This window comes from Poeciliopsis prolifica, unplaced genomic scaffold (genome assembly GCF_027474105.1).
Source record: "Poeciliopsis prolifica strain line A6 unplaced genomic scaffold, Auburn_PproV2 SCAFFOLD104, whole genome shotgun sequence".
NCBI lineage: Eukaryota > Metazoa > Chordata > Actinopteri > Cyprinodontiformes > Poeciliidae > Poeciliopsis > Poeciliopsis prolifica.
The window spans coordinates 126,745-147,566 of NW_026562479.1; the positions used below are offsets into that span (position 1 = coordinate 126,745).

Below are 20,822 nucleotides of genomic sequence, written 5' to 3' on the forward strand. Positions count from 1 at the left end.
TAGACTTGTGGAACCGTAATGAAGATTGATGCTGGTTTGTTTACAGATTAATAATCACTCCAGGGTGTCAGGTTAGGACAGCTGGTATATATGTTTAGGTGAGTTAGTGAAGTGAGATAACATCCAAGTACAGTATTGAGCTTTACTTGTCTTTAATTAAATCTTGAGATTTCCCCACACACACAAATAAGGCAATGTGTGAAATTATGGGTGTGTGGTTTCAAATAGAAATTATAAGTACTTGCCTTTTACAAATAACACCAAATTGTTCCCAAGGGGAATATATGTGCTTAAAGATTATTATAAACTAGCAGCTGGTTAACATCTGACTATTAGAATGTAAATAATAATTACACATAAATATTAATAAACCCTGCTAATAATAGATGCACACAATAAAACACACAAGAGAAACAAAGCACCTCAATTGGAAATGATAAACACAGACAACAGCTGCATCCAACCACCTGAAACTGAGCCCAATAACAATGCTAAACGTCTAGCTTTTAGCTCTTCACAATACAAGTAAACCACACCAAACGACATCGATCAGGGCCGGCCCCAGCTTCTATGGGGCCTAAGCCAAATGTGGTTTTGGGGCCCTCAAGTTCTGCTAATATTGTGGACTGGTTGCAATCAAATCATTCACCTACCTGCTATAAATTTCTTGTATCTCTGGCAGTGCTGTTTACATTATATACATGTATAATAGAATACATTTATTGGCCAACTGATTTATCAACTAGTTGATTTTTGGGCACTGATTTTCTTAATTTTGGGGTATTGTGATCGACTGATACTTACATGTGAAGCCCATCTTATCCCCTAATCTTATTTTTGTCAACAAAGGTTTAAAAATCAGTCTCTGTCCTCTTCTGCTTCACAGTGAGAAGTGTGACTGACAGACCAGCCCACCAGATAAAATCTGCATGTTTATATTCCCCCTTCTGTTGCCAACTCATTGATTTTCTTCCTATAATTTGCAACATATCATAAAAAAACATCATATCAACCAAAATCTAAATTGGCTCTTTAAAGATCCGGGGATTGGCCAGAAAACTGCAATTGGTGCAGTCGACATTCTTTGATTAAATATATTTCTCTTAAGTGTTAAAAAATTTGTAGCAGTTCTTTCTCCCCTGAGAATTTGGATTGGTACTGTACTGATTCTATGCATTCAAATGATTTTAACAGAAGTTTTACATGACTTAGAAGTTGATGTAAAGATAATGTTTGTTTTAGCCACAAAATGATTATGCTCACCAGCAAACAACATATCCTCAACTACAGCATAGTCACTCATTGATGTAGCAGCTATGTAGCCTGACGTAAAAACATTTTGCTAGACAATGTCAGTCATTGAGAACTTTTAATTATTGTTATCAAACGTGGCCTTTGGCAGCCAAAATACTTCAGAAATATACAGAGCCAACCATGAGAATGAACTAATTTAAAGTTTAAACTAATTTGAATGCTTCTATTTTGAACCAGATATTTGACTGCAGTAGGGATAGAGTTCAGTACTGTATTAAACTGAATACATAAGCGGTCCAGATTATACTATAATCAAACTTGCTCACAGGACAACTGATAGAGTTAAACTCTATCACCTTTGCTTTATCTGCAAAAACAGACACAGACAATTGTTATGTTTTTTTTTCTTGCTAGGAGAGTGCTCAGAGACTGCTTCAGTTACAATCACCCAAGTCACTCTGAAGCAGCTCTGCCCCCCAGGCTTTTTATTAAACAGGAAATCCTGTTTGTGAAAGAAATATAGCTTAATAGGGACTCTGTCAACACCAAAGTCACATCTAAGAACAAAATCTAGGAATCCAAACAAACCTCTGGCAAGACAATTCCATTCATTAAAAAGAATTTCAACTAGTTTACTTTTAAGACCACATTTAATAAGGTTAATTTATGTTTTGTTTTATTATTTTTCGGTTTTCTTTTTAAGTCATACAGGAAGTAATGTGGGTCAGTCCACTTTATAAATGTAGAGGCCTGGTAAAGGACCAGCAGGCATTTGGGTTTGGGGCCCCTTGGTTTTTACAAGAGCAAGAGAATGAAATAGGAGAACAAAGGAAAGTTTGAAAGTTGTAATTGCTTGCTGAAAAGGAAAATAAAAGCAACCAAGACAGTCAACAAGTTTGGGTACTAAACTTATTTTGCCTGCATGATGAATCTTGCCTGATAGTGGCTGATGGAACTTTTTATTGGATGTTTGGTTTGACAAACAATCGCCACTATATTGCGGGTTGCTGATGATGTAGTGCTGATGTTATGCAACGCATAATGATGATCAGGAAGTAAATGCAGTCCATTTAGCTCTGTTGATCCAGCTTCAAAATGCCTGAAGTCTGTTGTGTACGGTTGCTTCAAACATTCTAAAAGAGAGAAAGATAAACAATATTTTGTGTTATGAAGGTAATTGGTCACAATGGATTTCATTTTTAAAAAACGTACCGATAAAAGATCAGAAAAGTGGATCAACAATCTACAGCTAAAAGCAGGAGGTGCAGAAACTAAAAATGCTAGAGTTTGCAGTGCCCTCTTTCTAACACATAATGATTGCATCTTTTGAATTATATTTTAAAATATTTTATTGGGCACTTACTTTGAAAAACAAGCAATCACATGTAAGGTAACATTTTTATGCCGTAGCACATAAAACAATATCATTGTTTAAATTGTATTTTACTTAGTTACTTAGAAAGACAAGCATTTATATGTAAGGTAAGGTTTGTAGGTTATGCCCTAGCTTGGTTGTCCCAAGGTTTGAAATCTAATGTTGTTAGCAGCTAGCTTAGTGCTGACATTGTCATTTTACATTTACTTTACTATGTTTTAGGTTGTCTAAGCACATTATCAGGTTATGTAAATTCCCTAGAATGGGCCCCTTCTTTTAACCTGGGCTGTAACTATTTCCCCATTCTCTCTGGCCACAAACCATATTTTCATGTGGTTTCTATAGATTGCTGCAAATGGTTGACCTACATTGTAGAAATACAGTAGGGCATAACATTAACATAAATACATACATACAACTCCAGCACATGGGCAGAAATCCCGGGGAGGTCTGGACTTTTCCTTCTTGGAAAAGTCTGCAATTGCTCCGCCCCCCTCCTCCCCCCTCACACACACACACACCCCAAAATGAAAAAATAGACCTTTCTAAACAATATCAATATGAAAGGCAATAGAAAACAAAGAACAAAATAAATCTGCCTTACATCTAAGAAAAAATTCAAAATGAAATTTTCGGTCCACTTCTATCATTGTTAGAACAATGGTTCAGTCCTAAGAATAGGAGGAGCAACGCTGCCAGGGCACAGGCTCCGTCAGAGCCGCTGAAGTGAACAATGACAATAAACATGACAACAGTCACCAATGAACATGTCCGTTAAGCTGCGCAACTAAACGCTATTATCATCATTATATTTAGGTAAGTGTCACAAATTTGTGCAGCAGCCATCTGAGTTGTGGAGCCACAGGAGGAGCTCTGTGACACCAAACATAGGACCATGACAGAATCTGGAGGCTGGGGTGAGGGGAGCTAAAAATCCTACTTTTCCAGATGTTAGTGGAGCACACAAAAACATGGAAAAATTACTGAAGTTTTTTGGGGGGTTTTTTGAACTGTTGCACAAAAAACAATTCAATTCAACCTCATAAGTGGAGACACATTGTTGATGTTACCAAAATAAAATAACTTGCAATGAAGTATTGGCACTGCGACAGACAGGCGCCCTGTCCAGGGTGAACCCGCCTCTCGCCCGGAACACAGCTGGAGAGGCACCAGAACCTCCAGACCCCGTTAGGGAGAAGGGTGGATGGATGGCTGGATGTTGTTAGCAGCTGCTGAAAGTAACTAAAAAAGTAACTATTAATGTAACTTAGTTACTTTCCAAATCAAGTAATCAGTAATCTAACTTGGTTCCCTTTTCAAGGAGTAATCAGTCATCCGATTAAAGTTATTTTTCCAAAGAAACTGTATTGTCACTGTTAATGTCAGTGAGCTACTCTAAGCTCTAGTTTGCAACATGTATTAATTTGCTGCTGAGCATGATCATTTATGTGGCTAAAACAAATATTATTTTTACATCAACTTCTAAGTTATGTGAAACTTCTCCGATTAAAATTGTTTCCAGGCACAAACTCAGTTCAGTACTGATCCACCCTCTCAGGTGAGAACTCACCTTGGGTAAATAAAAATTTTAACTATCGTAATTACAACTAATCAAAGAATGTCACAAATGTGTGCATGTATTCCATCTTATTGCAGGCAATGGACAGTTTTCTTTCCAATTGCTGATCTTTAAAAGGTCAATACCAATTTTTTTCTGTCTGAAATGTCGGTGAATGTGGCAAGAACGTTGCTGAGTGGGCACAGTGGAGTGAATATTGTTAACTACAAACATGCAGACATGACCTGGTTGGGATGTCCATCAGTCAAACTTCTCACAGAAGAACAGAAGAGGACAGTGGCTGTTTTTAAATCTTTGCTGAGGTAAATAAGATTGGTGGAAAAGATTATTTCACATGTATGTATTCGGTGATCATGATCCCCCAAAGTTAAGGAAATCAGTGCTGATAAATCGGCCAATAAGTGTGTCCTATATTATACGTGCATATAGGATGTAATGTGAACAGCATTGTCAGAGATGCAATAAGTCGGTGTGTGAATGATCTATTGATCGGACTGTTGATTTCATTCAGTCCATATTATTATCAGAGATAGAGGAACCCAAAACCAAAATAAGGAATTTAAATTTGTTAAAAGATGTCACAATTTTCAATATTTAATACAATATAAAAAATCACAGACAAAAGTAAAAAGTACAATAAGAAGAGCAAGAACATATTGGAGAGAATTTTGTGATACAATTAGTAACAGTACGATGATAGGAGAAATTTGGAAAATGATCAAAAAAATGAGGTGGGATAGATGAGAATGGAGTTATAACTATTCTCATCATGGAGTTAATAACAATATTATAAAAACAGTAACTGATAGGGAAAAGGTTGATATTTTAGTGTATACAGTTGTGGAAATACATAGTGGGAAAAATTGACCAGTTAATGAAATGCAGGGAAGAGAGAGAACTAAAAGAAAAAGAATTTAAGAAGGAAGGAGAGTAATACTGATGATTTGTTGAAATGTCCCTTCTCTAATGGAGAACTGAAAAGAGTAGAACTAGAAATAGTGGGTAGAACTAGGAATCAGCGCATGATGATTATGCGGCACGGCGCAGCAGGTGAAGAGCATAATGAGTGAAAATGGTAAACATATATAAAAACGGGAAGCAAATTAACAACAGGAGAGAAACTGAAGAGGACATAACAATGAACCAAGAAAGAATAATACTAATAAAAAACTAAATAGAAATGCACAAAGAACAAGATGCAAGAATAAACTAAGAAACTAAAGTAAATACAGAGGAATAAATTTGTATGGCAAGATCTTTTGATCAGTAATTAATACATTGGCCTGTATGGTAAGTAGAAACAGACACTATTGCCTTACTTTAGCTAGCAATAGTAATTCAGGGAGCAGTTGGAGGAGATTGATTGTTTTCACTGTCTCATAACAAACTGTCACAACATGATGACGGCTTTTACAAATATGGAGAAACCATATTTTTTATCAAAGTTATATATTGCAGCTTCAATAATGCTTCAATAAAGTGCTAGTTATCACTATTGGACCAAAGAAAACATGGCAGTTGCATGCCTTTAAAATTGTGAAGCTTTTCATAGGTCAGATAGACTCCAAAAAATTGTAACAGCAGCTGCGTGGGGGTGGGGGTGGGGGTTGGGGGGGGGGGGCAATTTCATTTTTCAAGGGATGGTAGCAACAAGACAGCAAGACAAGGACCCAACAAAGAACAAGCAAAAACATTGAACGTGAATAACAAAAATTTAGTCCAATAGTATTGTGGCCTTGGAAACTGTTGTGGAAATTTTCCTTTAACAAAGAATGAGGCAAAACTGTTTCAAAACTGAAAAAACCAGAAAAAGAATATTTCGCTAATTGAGCTGAACACAGCTTACAGTTTTACAGGGAATGTTTCATTCCATTCACATAGTTTGATCATCTACTTGGTTACAGAACAGATAGCAAGCACACATATCTTCTTTCACGTGGGGAGTCAAGCACGTCATGAGGAGAAACAATTTAATAACTATTGAAATAATGCCAAGGCCCGAGAAGTACTTTCAGAAGACTTTCTCATGAGCATGTGCATTACACAAGTATCATTGTACTGTTATGCATTCTTTTACTCATAATTATATAGTAATCTTAAAAATTTCCACCACATTCCCCTCTTCTGACTCTAGAAAAATCACTTTTTAAAAAAAAGAAAAAAAATTATCTTAAACTAATAATATAAACAATAGGATGAAGAAAAATGTGGTAAAATGCACCAATAGGCTCTGTGTTTTTGTGAAACATGGAGGTTTTGGTTCTAGCACAGCAAACAAATACCAGAAAACAAATACCATCTTGCATTGAATAATGGGAAACTGGGCTGTGACAGCAGCTGTCCCTGCTGTCACACAGAAGAGACAGTGAGAGGAATTGTTTTCTGTTCTTCCTTAATGTTATTTTATATATTGGTTTGAATAGTTTAGATTTTTATCTTTAAATTTGTTTTCATTTAGTCAGCTATTTGTAGTGCACCATGCAGTTAACTTTATTTTGTCAGTTCTTTGTGTTTTTTGTTAAATGCAATACATTTCTTTTGTTGAGTTACCAGTTTCCTCGGCTGAAATGGTAAAGATGATTTCCAGCTGATGTTCATATATGGCCGTCAACTTCCCCAGTGGGTCGTTCCATCTGCTCGCCAGGGGAAGGGGAAATTTGGTCTTTAGTTTAATCTCACCATTTCTTCAATGTTTGTTTTTTTTTTTTTGCAAGTTAGTTCAGTTTTAGAACTATTTATTTATTTTAAAGATTTAGTAATGTGTTTTCCAGTATTTGTTTGTGTTTTCGTGTATTTAATTATCCCCTTTGTGTTTAGCAGTGGTCTGATCATCCACTATTTAAGTTCCCTTCATGTCTTGTTAGTGAGGTCAGTTTTTGTTTGAGTTTTTTTGTGTCACTACCTGGGTTGCAGTTTGTTATGTTGACCTCAATTTTGGGCCCAATTTATCATTTGGAAATTATTTTTGGATTTTTTGTAATAAATTAAGAAAATTTTTAAAATTTACTCAATGCCTCTCTGGCTGGTCTGTGTAAAACCCTCACATAGGCAAATGCTAATTACAGAAAATCATGAAATGCCAAACAATTAAGCCACTGATGTACTATAAAATCAGAATAATCCTTTTATTGTTCTTTTAACAACTTATCCAGTTTGTCGTGAATGTTGCTCATATTGTCAGAAGCATCAGGGATGCCAGGTAAAAAGGCAGTTCCTTCTGTCAAAATATTATTTCCTCTTTTACCCTAATACTATAAGCCTTTTTCATCATTTGGGAGTAGTAACTCAAACGATTCTTCAAAGAGATGGAGTCTGGCATCAGTAGAGGATCTTCATCTTCTTGTGGGTTTAGTGGTGATGAAGATCCGCTGGTTCGTCTCGGGTTGGTTCGGACCTGACACCACCGTGTTACTAAGACGGTGGGTGATCGTTGGAAGCTCCTCCTAGTGCCTTGGCCTTCCCCAGGAGTTCCAACGGCAAGTGATTTGGTGGTGAACAGCTTGCAGTGGATGGTATGAATCCAGGAAGCGTGCCCTTCGACCTTTAGATCTGTGTGAGTGGTCAGGAGAATCTGGTAGAACCCCAACCAGTGCCTGGACCTCCAGTGGTAATGATGGCAGTCTTTCACCACGACTCAACGTTGGAACGAGTGATGGAATTCATCAACTTCAATAGCCTGAAGGGACATAGAAAGGCAGTGAAAGAATTTTATCATGCCATATTTTATTACTTTAGTTGTTAGAAATGTTGGATTTTTCCCCAGGTTTCTTCCGCAGTAGGTCTTACAAGGGTATCATATTAGATTAAATTAGCTATGGACTTGGTTCTCATTGAGTTTGTTTATGATTGCAACTTTTTTTATCATTTTATTTTTATTTCAAGAAAACCCATTTTTGAGTTGTCAAAAAATAAAAATCAGGTGGTGGATTAATGGATCAATTAATGAGTCACCTCAAAGTTCTTTGATGGTAGTAAAATGGCTGTGATGTTTGATTCTGGGGAAGAAAACTAGGTCATGTTTTATAGGTTGCTTTAGCCCAAATTTAAAACAACATCCTTGGGACTCGCCCGAGTCACTAAAACTAACCTGATTCAGTAACAAGTGCAAGTTGTAAAAAAGAGAAGGAGCGACTGTTAACAGATGTGCTTTGTGGAACTAGTTATCTGTATGTTGCTCAGTCTGGCTAATTCACAGGGGGAAGAAGGGTGAGACATCTGGATGTAGGCCGTTAGTAGTCAGGCGAATCCTTTCTGGAAACCAGCTTAAACAGAGTTTACTTCAGTTCTGGATAGGGTAAATCCCAGCAGATTTAGGAAACTCAATTTACCCGTTAGATGGAGAGCTGGTAGCACATCTCCCCTCTCAGAAGAGGAAGTAGTGACTGAGAGAGGAGAGAGTGAAGGAAGGGGGTCAGGAGGGGGGGTGTAGCGGCAATGACAACACTTAGAGATAGTTTGTTTAATTCCAAACTAGAGTGAAGTGAAGTGAAGTGATATATAGTCCTTCTAAAGCAGGGATGTCAAAGTCAAACACACCAAATTTGCTACAAGCCGAGGGCCAGACTGGTTCAACGTTTATTAAAATATATTGAAATGATTGTACATAGACTATTGAACCAAGACCCAACAAAGTGTATATTATTTAATATTTAAATGAATAAAACAATATTTTGTTATGGCTCTGTCAGTAATTACATCAACGAAAAACATTTTCCACATGCAAACAGACAAAAAAATTAATTGTTTTGAAAAACTAAATATGTTTCTTAATATCAAGATAAATACATAAATCTGTGTCAATACTTACTTGCAAGTTATTTTATAATGATTACATCAACAATGTGTCTCCAGTTATGTGGTTGAACTGGAGGAGAGATTGATTAATGGTTACAACAGTACAAATAACTTTAGTAATTTGTGCATGTTTTTGCGTGGTCCACTATTGTATGGAAAACTCTAAGAAGAATTTTAAAGCCCCCCACCCTCCATACGCCCTGCCTCCAGGTTGTGCGTTACGGCCCTGTGGAAGTTTGGTGCCAGAGCGCAGCGCACAGAGCTCCTCCAGCGCCTCCACAACTCAGATGTCTGCACAGATTAGTGACACTTATCTTAATATGAATAATTATAATGACGTTTAGTCGCACAACTTGACGGACTTGTTCATTCGTAGCTGTTTTCATGTTTATTTCGCTTTTCATATTAGTCTCAATGTTTGCGGTTTTCTGGAGCGCAATGCGAAGCTTGACGTCATTCAGAGGTCATATATTACCTTGACATTAACAAAGACACAACGGGACGGATCATCCGGGAAATGATGGACTAAAACTAAATGGATGTCAGACAGATTCTGGGGTTTATATCTGCTTATTAAGCCCCAAAACCACAACTCATTAAATCTGCAAGCGACTTTAGAAAGAAAAAAAACAAGCCCAAAGCCCCAACAAATGGAATTGGACACGAAACTCAAAAATAGATCCTTTTCAGCAACAAAGTGCGACTCTCCCTCCATTGTTTCTGTCGCTGCTGACAGTGTCACATAGAAACTGCAGTTATTCTCCAAGACGCGTGGAGGAAAGCAAATTACAAAAGAAAACAGTCATGCAAAGTGGTTTCGATAAGTAATTGTAGTCTGACTACCTGATTTGAAATAGAAACACGTTAGATTACTCGTTACTGAAAAACGTGGACATCACTGTCTGCCTCCCTCATGGCCTGAAACCCCCGTTCTCAGCATCCACTAAAAGTTTAGCCATTTTTGAGGGTTAAAGGCACTTACATAAACTAAGTGCCTGAGAGCAAAATAAATGTTAAGTTATGACAGAGGTATAAACTTCAACTTTAAGACAAAGCGATGCTTATATTTATGTGTTAATAGAAATATTTGATAATAATGTAAAGTATATAGTTAACTAAAAAATAACCAACTGGTGTGAAATAAAAGTTTAAAATGCTTTATCAAATACAATTATACAAAATAAAGGGTTAAAAGTTCTGCAAAATCTGAGCATCCTTCACCCATCATTCACATGAAAAAGTTGTGTGAAAGTCACGTGGAAGTCACATGTGAACGTTATCACATGTGAACGTTATCACATGTGACTTTCATGGGATTTTTTGGTAAGGGATATTATATACATAAAGTGTTATTTCTAACATCTTGTGAGATGTTTTCAAGGCCAAGCCCCCACTGTAGACTATTCTTCATTTCGGACAGTTGAGCACCCACATCAACAGCAATAGAAATAGAAATGGGAAAAATGCTGTTAGATTTCAGAAGAACAAAATTAGAAATAAATTATTGGTTAAATTTACAAAGCAAAAACTTTAATCATCCAACTTGGGAGATTCCCATGTTGGGAAAAAGAAAATAAAGAAATTTGGGGTTTTGGATGGACAATTGAAAAGAATTTAAAATGAGAAATTACTCAAACAACACCAAAACAATAATTCCACCATGGATTCTACCAGAAGCAACAGTAGATATGCCAATAATGAAAAAGAAACAAGATAATCTTTCATCACAGATAGTTATTTAGAAAGGTACATTTAAACAATTATTATCAATTACATTCAAATTTATACACATGCATCAAAAATTACTGGGAAAATAGGAATAGGTTTCGTAAAACTATTTCTATTCTGGTACTTTTGTAGAACCACAATTTAATATAAAAATAGGACAACAAATTACAGACGGATTATCAGTATACACGGGAGAAATATTGGTAATATTATTAGCTTTACATCGAGTAGAAGACATAAAACCATTAAAAACAGTCATTTGTTCAGATTCAAGTTCTACATTAAGTTTGAAATATAGTCAATCAAATAGTAGAATGGAGATTTTATTAGAAATATTTCATACATTATTCAGAATACAAAATATGGGTTTGATAGTTATATTTGTGTGGATTCCAGCACATATTGGAGTAGAAGAAAAGGAGAGGGCAGATAAAATGGCAAAGAGGGCAATTCAACATCCTATTAGTTTTACAGTTAAAACAAGTAAATCTGAGGCAGAGTATTGTTCAAGAAAAAGTGGTGGAAAATGGCAAAAAGGGTGGGATGAAGAAAAAACAGGAAGAAAAAATAGAAAGGAAAGGAATGGGAAGGAGGAAAGAGTGATAACAAAGTTGAGATTTGGGGATACAGGACTTAATTATTAATTATACACTTTTTAAAATTCAAAAGCATTCTACTGGCAAATGTGGTCACTGTAGAAAATATGAATCAATAGAACATGTTACATTAGAATGTCATAAATATGAAAGAGAGGATATAGATGAGGAGAGAATTTGAATGTATTAAGAAAAATGATCTCATAAATTACTCATTAGATATTTTGAGGAAGAATTTGGGGAGTAAACATACAAATAGTTACTTGATTTTTAAAGAAAATGAAATTATTTCATAAAATTTGATTAACGTAGGTGTGTTTGTATGTATTACAAAAGAAGACATTGATATGCCTTCAGTTATCTAAATCTGAAGGCAAAAGTATAGTGTGGGAAGAAAGTAGATTAGATGGGATAATAAAATAAATGGAAAGGTACAAAATACAGTTGATGCAAGGATTAGAGGAAAAAGCAGGAGATAGTTGTAAATACAATAAGAACTGGTCACATTTTTGAATGGCACTCTTTTTAAGATTTTGATTAGCTCTAGGAAATATGTGAATCAAAGAAGATGACTAAAAAGGGTTATAGGTTTTAATAGGGGATTGAAATTTGAGAATGTAGTTGCTCAGTTAAATAGTAATGAAGATTTTTCGTTTTTGTTTTTTTGTTCTTGTTTTTTTCAATACCGGGCTCATTGGGAGAATTTCAGGAATAAGTATTAGGATCCAACAGATGGCAGTAGTGCAACAATAATGGATGCAAGCTGCCGTTAAAATCAAAAGAAGAAAAAGCACTTGGGCCAACTTTGATGACGTTTCACAATTCGCCTCGGTCTCGTGAGATTACGATTGTCCACGATCTACGTTTGCAAATACGTCACAGCTTTTTGGTAGGGTATGGTTGAGATTTGTTGATCTTTGTGTCAATAATTTTTACCGTATACTTTGAAAGGCCTTGAAAGGGGAGCTGACGGGACCACTGCTGTTCCCTGCAGTGCTTGACTGGATCTCTGTCTGTCTGTCTGTCTGTCTGTCTGTCTGTCTGTCAGGCCTTTTGTTTAGCCTAATGCGTTTGAGGCCATTATTTGCTAACTGAGTTTTAAGTACCGTTTGAATTTGTGGGCTGCCAACGTCAGACCATTTCTAACGTCACCTGAGAAAGCAAACAAGGTCAAGAACTCGGAGAAATTAGTTTTCTACATCGTTTCTTGTCTCATTGTGTGTTTGAAGCCCGTTCAAATTAAATCTGAATGTTAGATCTCCTCTCCGATTTCCTCCACCTACAAAATGTGGATAAAACTTTTCTTTTTACTCCTGTATTTCATGATGATGTTTTTTCTTGCTAGAATTTTTGAGACTGTAGTGTGGTATGAGACTGGTATGTTCGCCACACAGCTTGTAGATCCAGTGACTCTGAGTTACAATAAGTTGAAAACCATATTAGAGTGCAGAGGACTGGGATACACCGGCCTGGCTGAGAAAAAGGACGTCAGCGAACTGGTGGAAAAATCAGGTAAACTTACTCGGAACGTATGGATGAAAGGTGTCTTCGAAAAATATCTAAATACTTATCATTTTTTTGTGTGTAATTTGTTCTGTAGGACTTAGAAACTGAGCGATTGTTGTTAGAAATAATTACTTTCATGTAATATAAAATTAAACATTTATTCTTTATTTCCAGAGATTTTCAAGTCATTTTTTTGTACTTGTTAACTTATGAAAGCCTATTTGAAAATTGTTTAAATATTCTTTCAAACCTCCATCAGAACCAAACACGTACCATCGGAGATGGAGCCTTCTCTGCCACAGCACCTCACTGGAAGGCAGGGTGGGACTAACTTTGATTCCCTACATACCTTCAGATTATTACTCAAAACCCACCTGTGTAAACTGGTCTATCCACTACAGTCTCCTCTTTTTTGTAAAGCGTTTTTGGGTGTCCTAAAAAAGTGATATGTCACTGCAATATACAAATTACTATAATTTCATCATTTAAGGCCGGGGTGTCAAACTCCAGTCCTCAAGGTGTCCTGCAGTTTTTAAATGTGCCACAGGTACAAAACACTGGGATGAAACAGCTTATTTACTTCCTTCTTGTGTAGATCAGTTCTCCAGAGTCCTGCTAATGACCTAATTATTCTATTCAGGTGTGGTGCAGCAGAGGGACATCTAAACGTTGCAGGTCAATTGAACTCCAAAACTGGAGTTTGACACCTATGATTTAAGGTCTGGAGTTGTGAATGGAGTTGCTCTATTGACTTATAGAAGAGCTCTTATTTGAACATTATAAAATGTGTCTTCTCTATGGGGTTAGAGGAACGAAGATATCAAATGGCAGAGTGACAGTGAAAGAGATCAATGAGATATGATGAGTTCTACTTATTTTGTATTGTATCTGGAGATGAACCAGGAGCCGGTGAGATTTTTAAGAACAAAGGTGATGTGTCCCTGGAGTGGTGTGCCGCTTAGTTTTCGATATGCTGCAGATGTGTGCAGAGAAGTCTATTAAGGGTGCTATTGCTGTAGTTCTGAAGTTATGAAGGGGTGGGTAATTATTTGAGCTGTGAAATGAGAGAGAAAATAAGGACAGACACGGGCAATGTTGTGTATGTGGAAGAATGATGCCCTGGTGATGGCATGGTTTTGACATCATAATTAATAATATTTTAATAACCTTTATTTAACCAGGTTTGTCTCATGAGAACAAAAGATCTTTTACAAACAAGACCTGGCTAAGACTGGCAGCATTCAGAGAAAGAGGGAAAAATGTCAGAATAGTCACAATAAACAAAGAGTGAAACATAAAAAAGGACTAATTACGTAAAACAATTAAAAATGTCACTAGAGACTATAATTAATAATACTTCAGTTAATATAAATACAAGAGTAAAAAGAAACTCTAGGATGGGGTTTTAGTCTTGATTTAAAATAACTTTGGTTTTCCAGCAAATAGATCCACAATGATCTGTTGATGTCTGCAGATGAGGGAAAATGCTCAGCGTTGGTTTTATTAGATCATGATTTTGACATTGTTCACGATCCAATTCTGTTAAACAGGCTAAAGGTCCTGGCTGGTATTTCTGACTCCGCTTTGGACTGGCTCACCTTTATCTCACAGGGCATTCTGCATTAAGGTTTTCCTTTGATTTTAGAATTTGTTTTAACGTTCTTGGGCTGACATACAGAGCATTACATGGCCAGGTTCCTGGTTATTTTTGTCAGCTTCATATTGCTGACTCTGTTTTTAAAAAGCAACTGAAAACATATTTATTTTCCCAGGCTTTTAGCTCTTGATTTCATTGTGTTCCTTATGTTGGTTTTATGTTTTATATGGTTTAAGGTTGATTTCTGTTGTACAGCGCTTTGTGATTTTATGTCTGTGGAAAGTGCCCTATCAATAAACTTTGCTTACAGGTCCAGCTGCAGCTCTCTGAATGACTTTTAGGCAGACCTGTGAAGACAGTACAGTAATCAGTTAGACCAAAAATAAATCCATGGATGAATTTTGAAAGTAGACTTTTAAAAAAAGACCATCTCCAATAGTGAATCTGAATTCAGGTCTGACATATCTTGAAGCACTGTGCAAGTCACAATCAAGCACTTGGCTCCACTGTTTTTTATTCTGTGCACAGGAGAATTAACGCAAGGAGAGCTGTATTCAGCAATCAAGAAAGCGAGAGAGCAGACAGAGGCTGGAGATTCCAGCACAACTACAGCCTTCAGTGGGGAGATGCACTTCTATGAATTGGTGGAGGACACTAAAGATGGAATTTGGCTGGTTCAGGTAAAACTGGGAATTTGTATGTTGTCCTGGATAGAAAATGCAGAAAAATGATTAGTGTCCTTTTAGCTTGGAAAAGCAGGGAACAATTCTGTTTAATTTTTTTTTAAATAGCAGCAGGTATACCCTGCTCTGAGAGTAACAGTATCAAATAAATTTATTTGAAATACTGCTTTCAACTCCTTCTACTCTTGCATCTCTTGTGTAATCTTCCATTAGACTATCTGTTACTCTGTAAAGATAATTTATAATCTCCGTCCGCAAGCTGGACTAAAAAAAACAATTAGTCATACACAGAGGTGGGGACAGTACGCAAAACCTGTACTACTGTAAGAGTTGCACTATGTGAACATATTTTTAACATTTAGTAAATTACCCAGAGTGAGAAAGTATTTGATTAAAAAGGCTACTTAAATACAGAGTAATTTGGATATCTCATTTCATATTGTGAAATGTCATCAGACTGAGAAAAATATAAAATGTGTAAATTCATATATTTCAGACTGAAATTAAAAAAATATAAATGTGTGTTGTGCAAAAATATTCATAACTGTTACATTTCCATATTTTGTCACATCATAAACACAAGCAAATATATTTCATAGGCATTTCAAGTGAAAAACCAACACAAAGTCATGTACGATTGTGAAGTAAAAAATTATACTTGCTTCAAAACAATTTTTACAAATAAAAAAAACTGAAAAGTGCAATGAGCAAAAGTATTTAACCCCCTTTTCTATGAGTGCAACCACTTGCCTGCAGCAGTACTGCTAATGATAAAATGGAGTCCACCTGTGTGTAATCTAATCGGTACAAATACAGGTGCTCTGTGACAGCCTCAGAAGTTGCTCGGAGAATATTGGTGAGCAAGCAGCATGGAATGGGATCATGAAGTCCCAGGAACACACCAGATGGCTCAAGGATAAAGTTTTGGAAAAATTTAAACCAGGCTTAGGCCATAAAAAATGTCCAAACATCTTATGGAGTGTTGTTTAAGCCATCATCTGAGAATGCATAAATTATGACACTACCAAAACAAGGCAGTCCACCTGAACTTAGAGGCCAAACAAGGAAAGCACTGATCAGATCTGTGTGTGTGCAGATGATCAGTGCACATACACTGATTGAAAACCCCATTCTAGAGTTTCTTTTTACCATTCTAATGTTACCATTCCATTGTAGATTTGTAGACCAAAATGGTTCTGTATTTGGCTCCATCCATCTTCCCATCAATTCTAACCATCTTTCCTGTCCCTGCTGAAGAAGAGCAGGCCCAAATCATGATGCTGCCACCATCGTGTTTGACAGTGGGGATGGTGTGTTCAGGGTGATGAACACACGTCAAACATAGCGTTTTACATTGTGGCCAGAAAGTTCAATTTTGGTTTCATCTGACCAGAATACCTTATTCCACATGTGTAGTATCTCCCAGATGGCTTATGGCGAACTTTAAACTATCCTTTTTATGGATATCTCTGAGAAATGGCTTTCTTCTTGCCACTCTTCCATAAAGACCAGATCTGTGCAGTGTACGATTGATTGTTGTCCTATGGACAGACTCTCTCACTTTAGCTGTAGATCTCTGCAGTTCATCCAGAGTGATCATGGGCTTCTTAGCCGCATCTCTGATCAGTCTTCTTCATGTTTGAGATGAAAGTTTAGAAGGACAGCCAGGTCTGGGTAGATTTGCAGTGGTCTGATACTCCTTTTGGTGATGGGCCAGACACCGAAACCTCGGCAATTGCACCGGGCAAATAAAAACCCTGTGTCAGTGCTTGTATCACTGACACAGGACTACATGACCGATGCAGTTCCCATGTTATTTGGATGTGACTGCTGCAAATTGTATTGATGAGGGAGAAACTGTTGACACGTTTGTGGGTTTTGTTGGATGGAGATACTTTGTGTTCTTTGCTTTGTGTTGGTTTATAAGTCGTATTTGACTACCTGCATGGGATCAACTAAGGAAAAAGAAGTTTTCTCCCGTATGAGATCATTTTGATCTTATAATGGAAAATAATTATTCCATTCTCATTTCCACTTTTTGATCATTTTTCTTTCAGGTTATTCAAATTCCTTTCCATGGGATATTTTACTTAGTTTACATGGATTCATTTATTTATATTGTAGGTGAAAAATGTAGGATATGCTCCTAAGTTTTGTCTTAGTATAACCAGAGCACTTCCACAATGCTGAGGCATCAATGTGCCCAGCTTGAAGGGGATTAAACAGTTAACACTCCCGTCTTTATTTAATTTGCCTTCAATGGCTTTCTAAATCCATCAGATGTCACTGTAAGTGGCAAAGCAACACAGTGTCGACACAGTTTGGCAAATGAGCCCCAAGGAGGGCTCATCTGCCCATTACTAACTCTTTCCATTTCAATATCATCACTTGCACAGTGCTTCTTGAGATGTTTAAAGCGTGGTAAATATTGTATTTTTGTATCCAAATCCGGTTTTAAACTTCTCCACAACAGTAACTCGGACCTGCCTGGTGTGTTCCTTGGTCTTCATGATGCTCTCTGCGCTTTTAAACTCAACCCTGAGACCATTACAGAGCAGGTGCATTTATATGGGGACTTGATTATACACAGGTATCATCAGTTATTTAGGACATTCAGGGATCCTCACTGAACTTCTGGGGTGAGTTTTGCTGCACTGAAAGTTAAGGGCTTGAATAATATTGCATGCCCTACTTTGCAGTTTTTTATTTTTTAAAGTTTAAAATATCAAATAAATTTTTACACCTCACGATTGTGTCTCACTTCATGTTGTTGATTCTTCACAAAGTAATAAAAAAAAAAAAATTATATATTTACACATACACAAGGCCGGCCCAAGCCTCTATGGAGCCCGAAGCGAATTTGGGTTTTGGAGGCCTCTATTTCTGCTAACAATGTGGATAATGTCACACACCTGCTATACACTTATTGCATCTCTGGCAGTGCTGTTCACATTATATACACTACCGTTGAAAAGTTTGGGGTCACATTGAAATGTCATTAAAAGCACTGTACTTTTCAATGAAAATAACTCTAAACCAGTCCTAACTTTAAAGAAATACACTCTATACATTGCTAATGTGGTAAATGACTATTCTAGCTAAAAATGTCTGCTTTTTGGTGCAATATCTACATAGGTGTATAGAGGCCCATTTCCAGCAACTATCACTCCACAATGTGTTTGCTCATTGGCTCAGAAGGCTAATTGATGATTAGAAAACCCTTGTGCAACCATGTGCACACATCTGAAAACAGTTTAGCTCCTCACAGAAGCTACAGTACTGAATGGGGAGACCCCAAACTTTTGAACGGTAGTGTACATGTATAATATGGGACATATTATACATGATTTATCAACCAGTTGATTTCTGGGTGCCGATTTCCTTCATTTTGGGGGATTGTGATTGGCCGATACTTACACGTGAAGCCCATCTTATCCCTTAATCTTACCTTTGTCAGCAAAGGTTTAAAAATCAGTCTCTGATCTCTTCTGCTCTACAGTGAGAAGTGTGACTGTCAGACTGGCCCACCATGTCTGGTCTGCACGTTTGGAGTTAACAATATTCACTGAGTAGCAAGAAAGTCGACTCAGTGACTTTCTTGCTACATTGAGAGACATTTCAAACAAATAAAAAAAAAATCATAGCAGCCAAAATCAAAATTGGCAGGTCAGGCTTTTTAAAGATCGGTAACCAGGGATCAGCCATAAAACTGAAATCCGTGCAGCCCTACACACATATTCATGACATTCTTCACTGATTCTGTGCTTTCAAATTATATATATATATATATATATATATATATATATATATATATATATATATATATATATATATATTGCTCAAAAAAATAAAGGGAACACTCAAACAAATGTGTGTAAAATGTTGTAAAACTAATATTTGTTTGAATATGTAGGGACGCTATTGGTTTTGTTCCCACTAAACAACTGTCTGTACATTTGTTAATTATCACTGTGCCATCATCAGGTTGTAGCCCAGGACCAGGAAGCTGTGTTCAGTCAAACGAACTGGGGAAAAATGGTGCTGAAGCTGTCTCAGTTTGGAATCAGAACTGGAACCTTCAACTGCTCCACTGACTTTAGGTAGGAATTCCCTACTTCCTTAAGAAAATGAAAAGGTATGTTCTTTTGTGGGGGAATTTATATCTTAGGTTTCCAGTAATACCAGAATTAATATTAAATAATAAAGACTTTGTGATATTCTGATTTAGTAATGTAATTAGATTAGTTATTACCACACCCACGCCAGTAGAGGCAGTATCAGGGTTGAAAAGATGCGACTAAGGAGCAGATTTAGAAGTACACCGAAAGCTACAAAATGTGTTTAAAAACTGTAAGCTGCCCTGAAGTAAATAAAAGAGAAACGTTCAAATACATGGTGAGAGTGAAAATCCTTCCTAAAGGTGAAGCTATATCACAGATTTCAAAAGAAAAGCAGAGGAATATTATCCATATTCCTGTGGATAATATAGGAAATAGCGCCCCCTTCACTTCCGAAGTGCAATGGTCCCATTTCCAAATAAGGTATGAGACTGACAGTGGTCCGTCCCAGTCCCTTTCTGTTTGCTGCAGTTTAAAAGGGCTGTTGGTGCCGTTGCATCAAGAGTGTAACTTTGTGATGAAGAGGAATGAGGGCGAGTGGGGCCGGACATTGATATACCGACAGTTACTGGAAAACCTTTTGTTTTTTAGTCTTAAAAATAAAGCTAAAACTTAAATGCAAATACCATACAGTCTTATTCAATAAATTAGGATATACGTCCTGAATAAAAAGCAGTCAAGTACAAGGTATTTTAATAGAAAGCAGTCAAGTACAAGGTATTTTAATAGAAAGCAGTCAGGTGCAAGGTATTTTAATAAAAAGCAGTCAAGTACAAGGTATTTTAATAAAAAGCAGTCAAGTACAAGGTATTTTAATAGAAAGCAGTCAGGTGCAAGGTATTTTAATAAAAAGCAGTCAAGTACAAGGTATTTTAATAAAAAGCAGTCAAGTACAAGGTATTTTAATAGAAAGCAGTCAAGTACAAGGTATTTTAATAAAAGCAGTCAAGTACAAGGTATTTTAATAGAAAGCAGTCAAGTACAAGGTATTTTAATAAAAAGCAGTCAAGTACAAGGTATTTTAGAAAGCAGTCAAGTACAAGGTATTTTAATAAAAAGCAGTCAAGTACAAGGTATTTTAATAAAAAGCAGTCAAGTACAAGGTATTTTAATAGAAAGCAGTCAAGTACAAGGTATTTTAATAGAAAGCAGTCAAGTACAAGGTATTTTAATAGAAAGCAGTCAGGTGCAAGGTATTTTAATAAAAAGCAGTCAAGTACAAGGTATTTTAATAAAAAGCAGTCAAGTACAAGGTATTTTAATAGAAAGCAGTCAGGTGCAAGGTATTTTAATAAAAAGCAGTCAAGTACAAGGTATTTTAATAAAAAGCAGTCAAGTACAAGGTATTTTAATAGAAAGCAGTCAAGTACAAGGTATTTTAATAAAAAGCAGTCAAGTACAAGGTATTTTAATAAAAGCAGTCAAGTACAAGGTATTTTAATAAAAAGCAGTCAAGTACAAGGTATTTTAATAGAAAGCAGTCAAGTACAAGGTATTTTAATAAAAAGCAGTCAGGTGCAAGGTATTTTAATAGAAAGCAGTCAAGTACAAGGTATTTTAATAAAAAGCAGTCAAGTACAAGGTATTTTAAT

General features: G+C 36.4%; 1 protein-coding gene across 5 annotated transcripts in view; it reads left to right on the top strand.

The window, feature by feature from the left end:
• Positions 1-20,822, top strand: part of LOC129354138 (magnesium transporter protein 1-like) — a 98,547-nt gene that overhangs the window by 54,416 nt on the left and 23,309 nt on the right. For 4 of the 5 annotated variants that reach the window (XR_008605125.1, XM_055023635.1, XM_055023637.1 and 1 more), the window contains exons 9-10: positions 14,958-15,109; positions 19,097-19,212. Coding sequence is in view for 4 of the 5 variants with exons in the window: in XM_055023635.1 (XP_054879610.1) it covers positions 14,958-15,109; positions 19,097-19,212 (268 nt within the window). In the remaining variant the exon portion in view is untranslated. Of the gene's footprint in view, positions 1-12,141; positions 12,839-14,957; positions 15,110-19,096; positions 19,213-20,822 lie in introns of those variants that run through there. The other variant, XM_055023636.1, reaches the window with a different exon arrangement.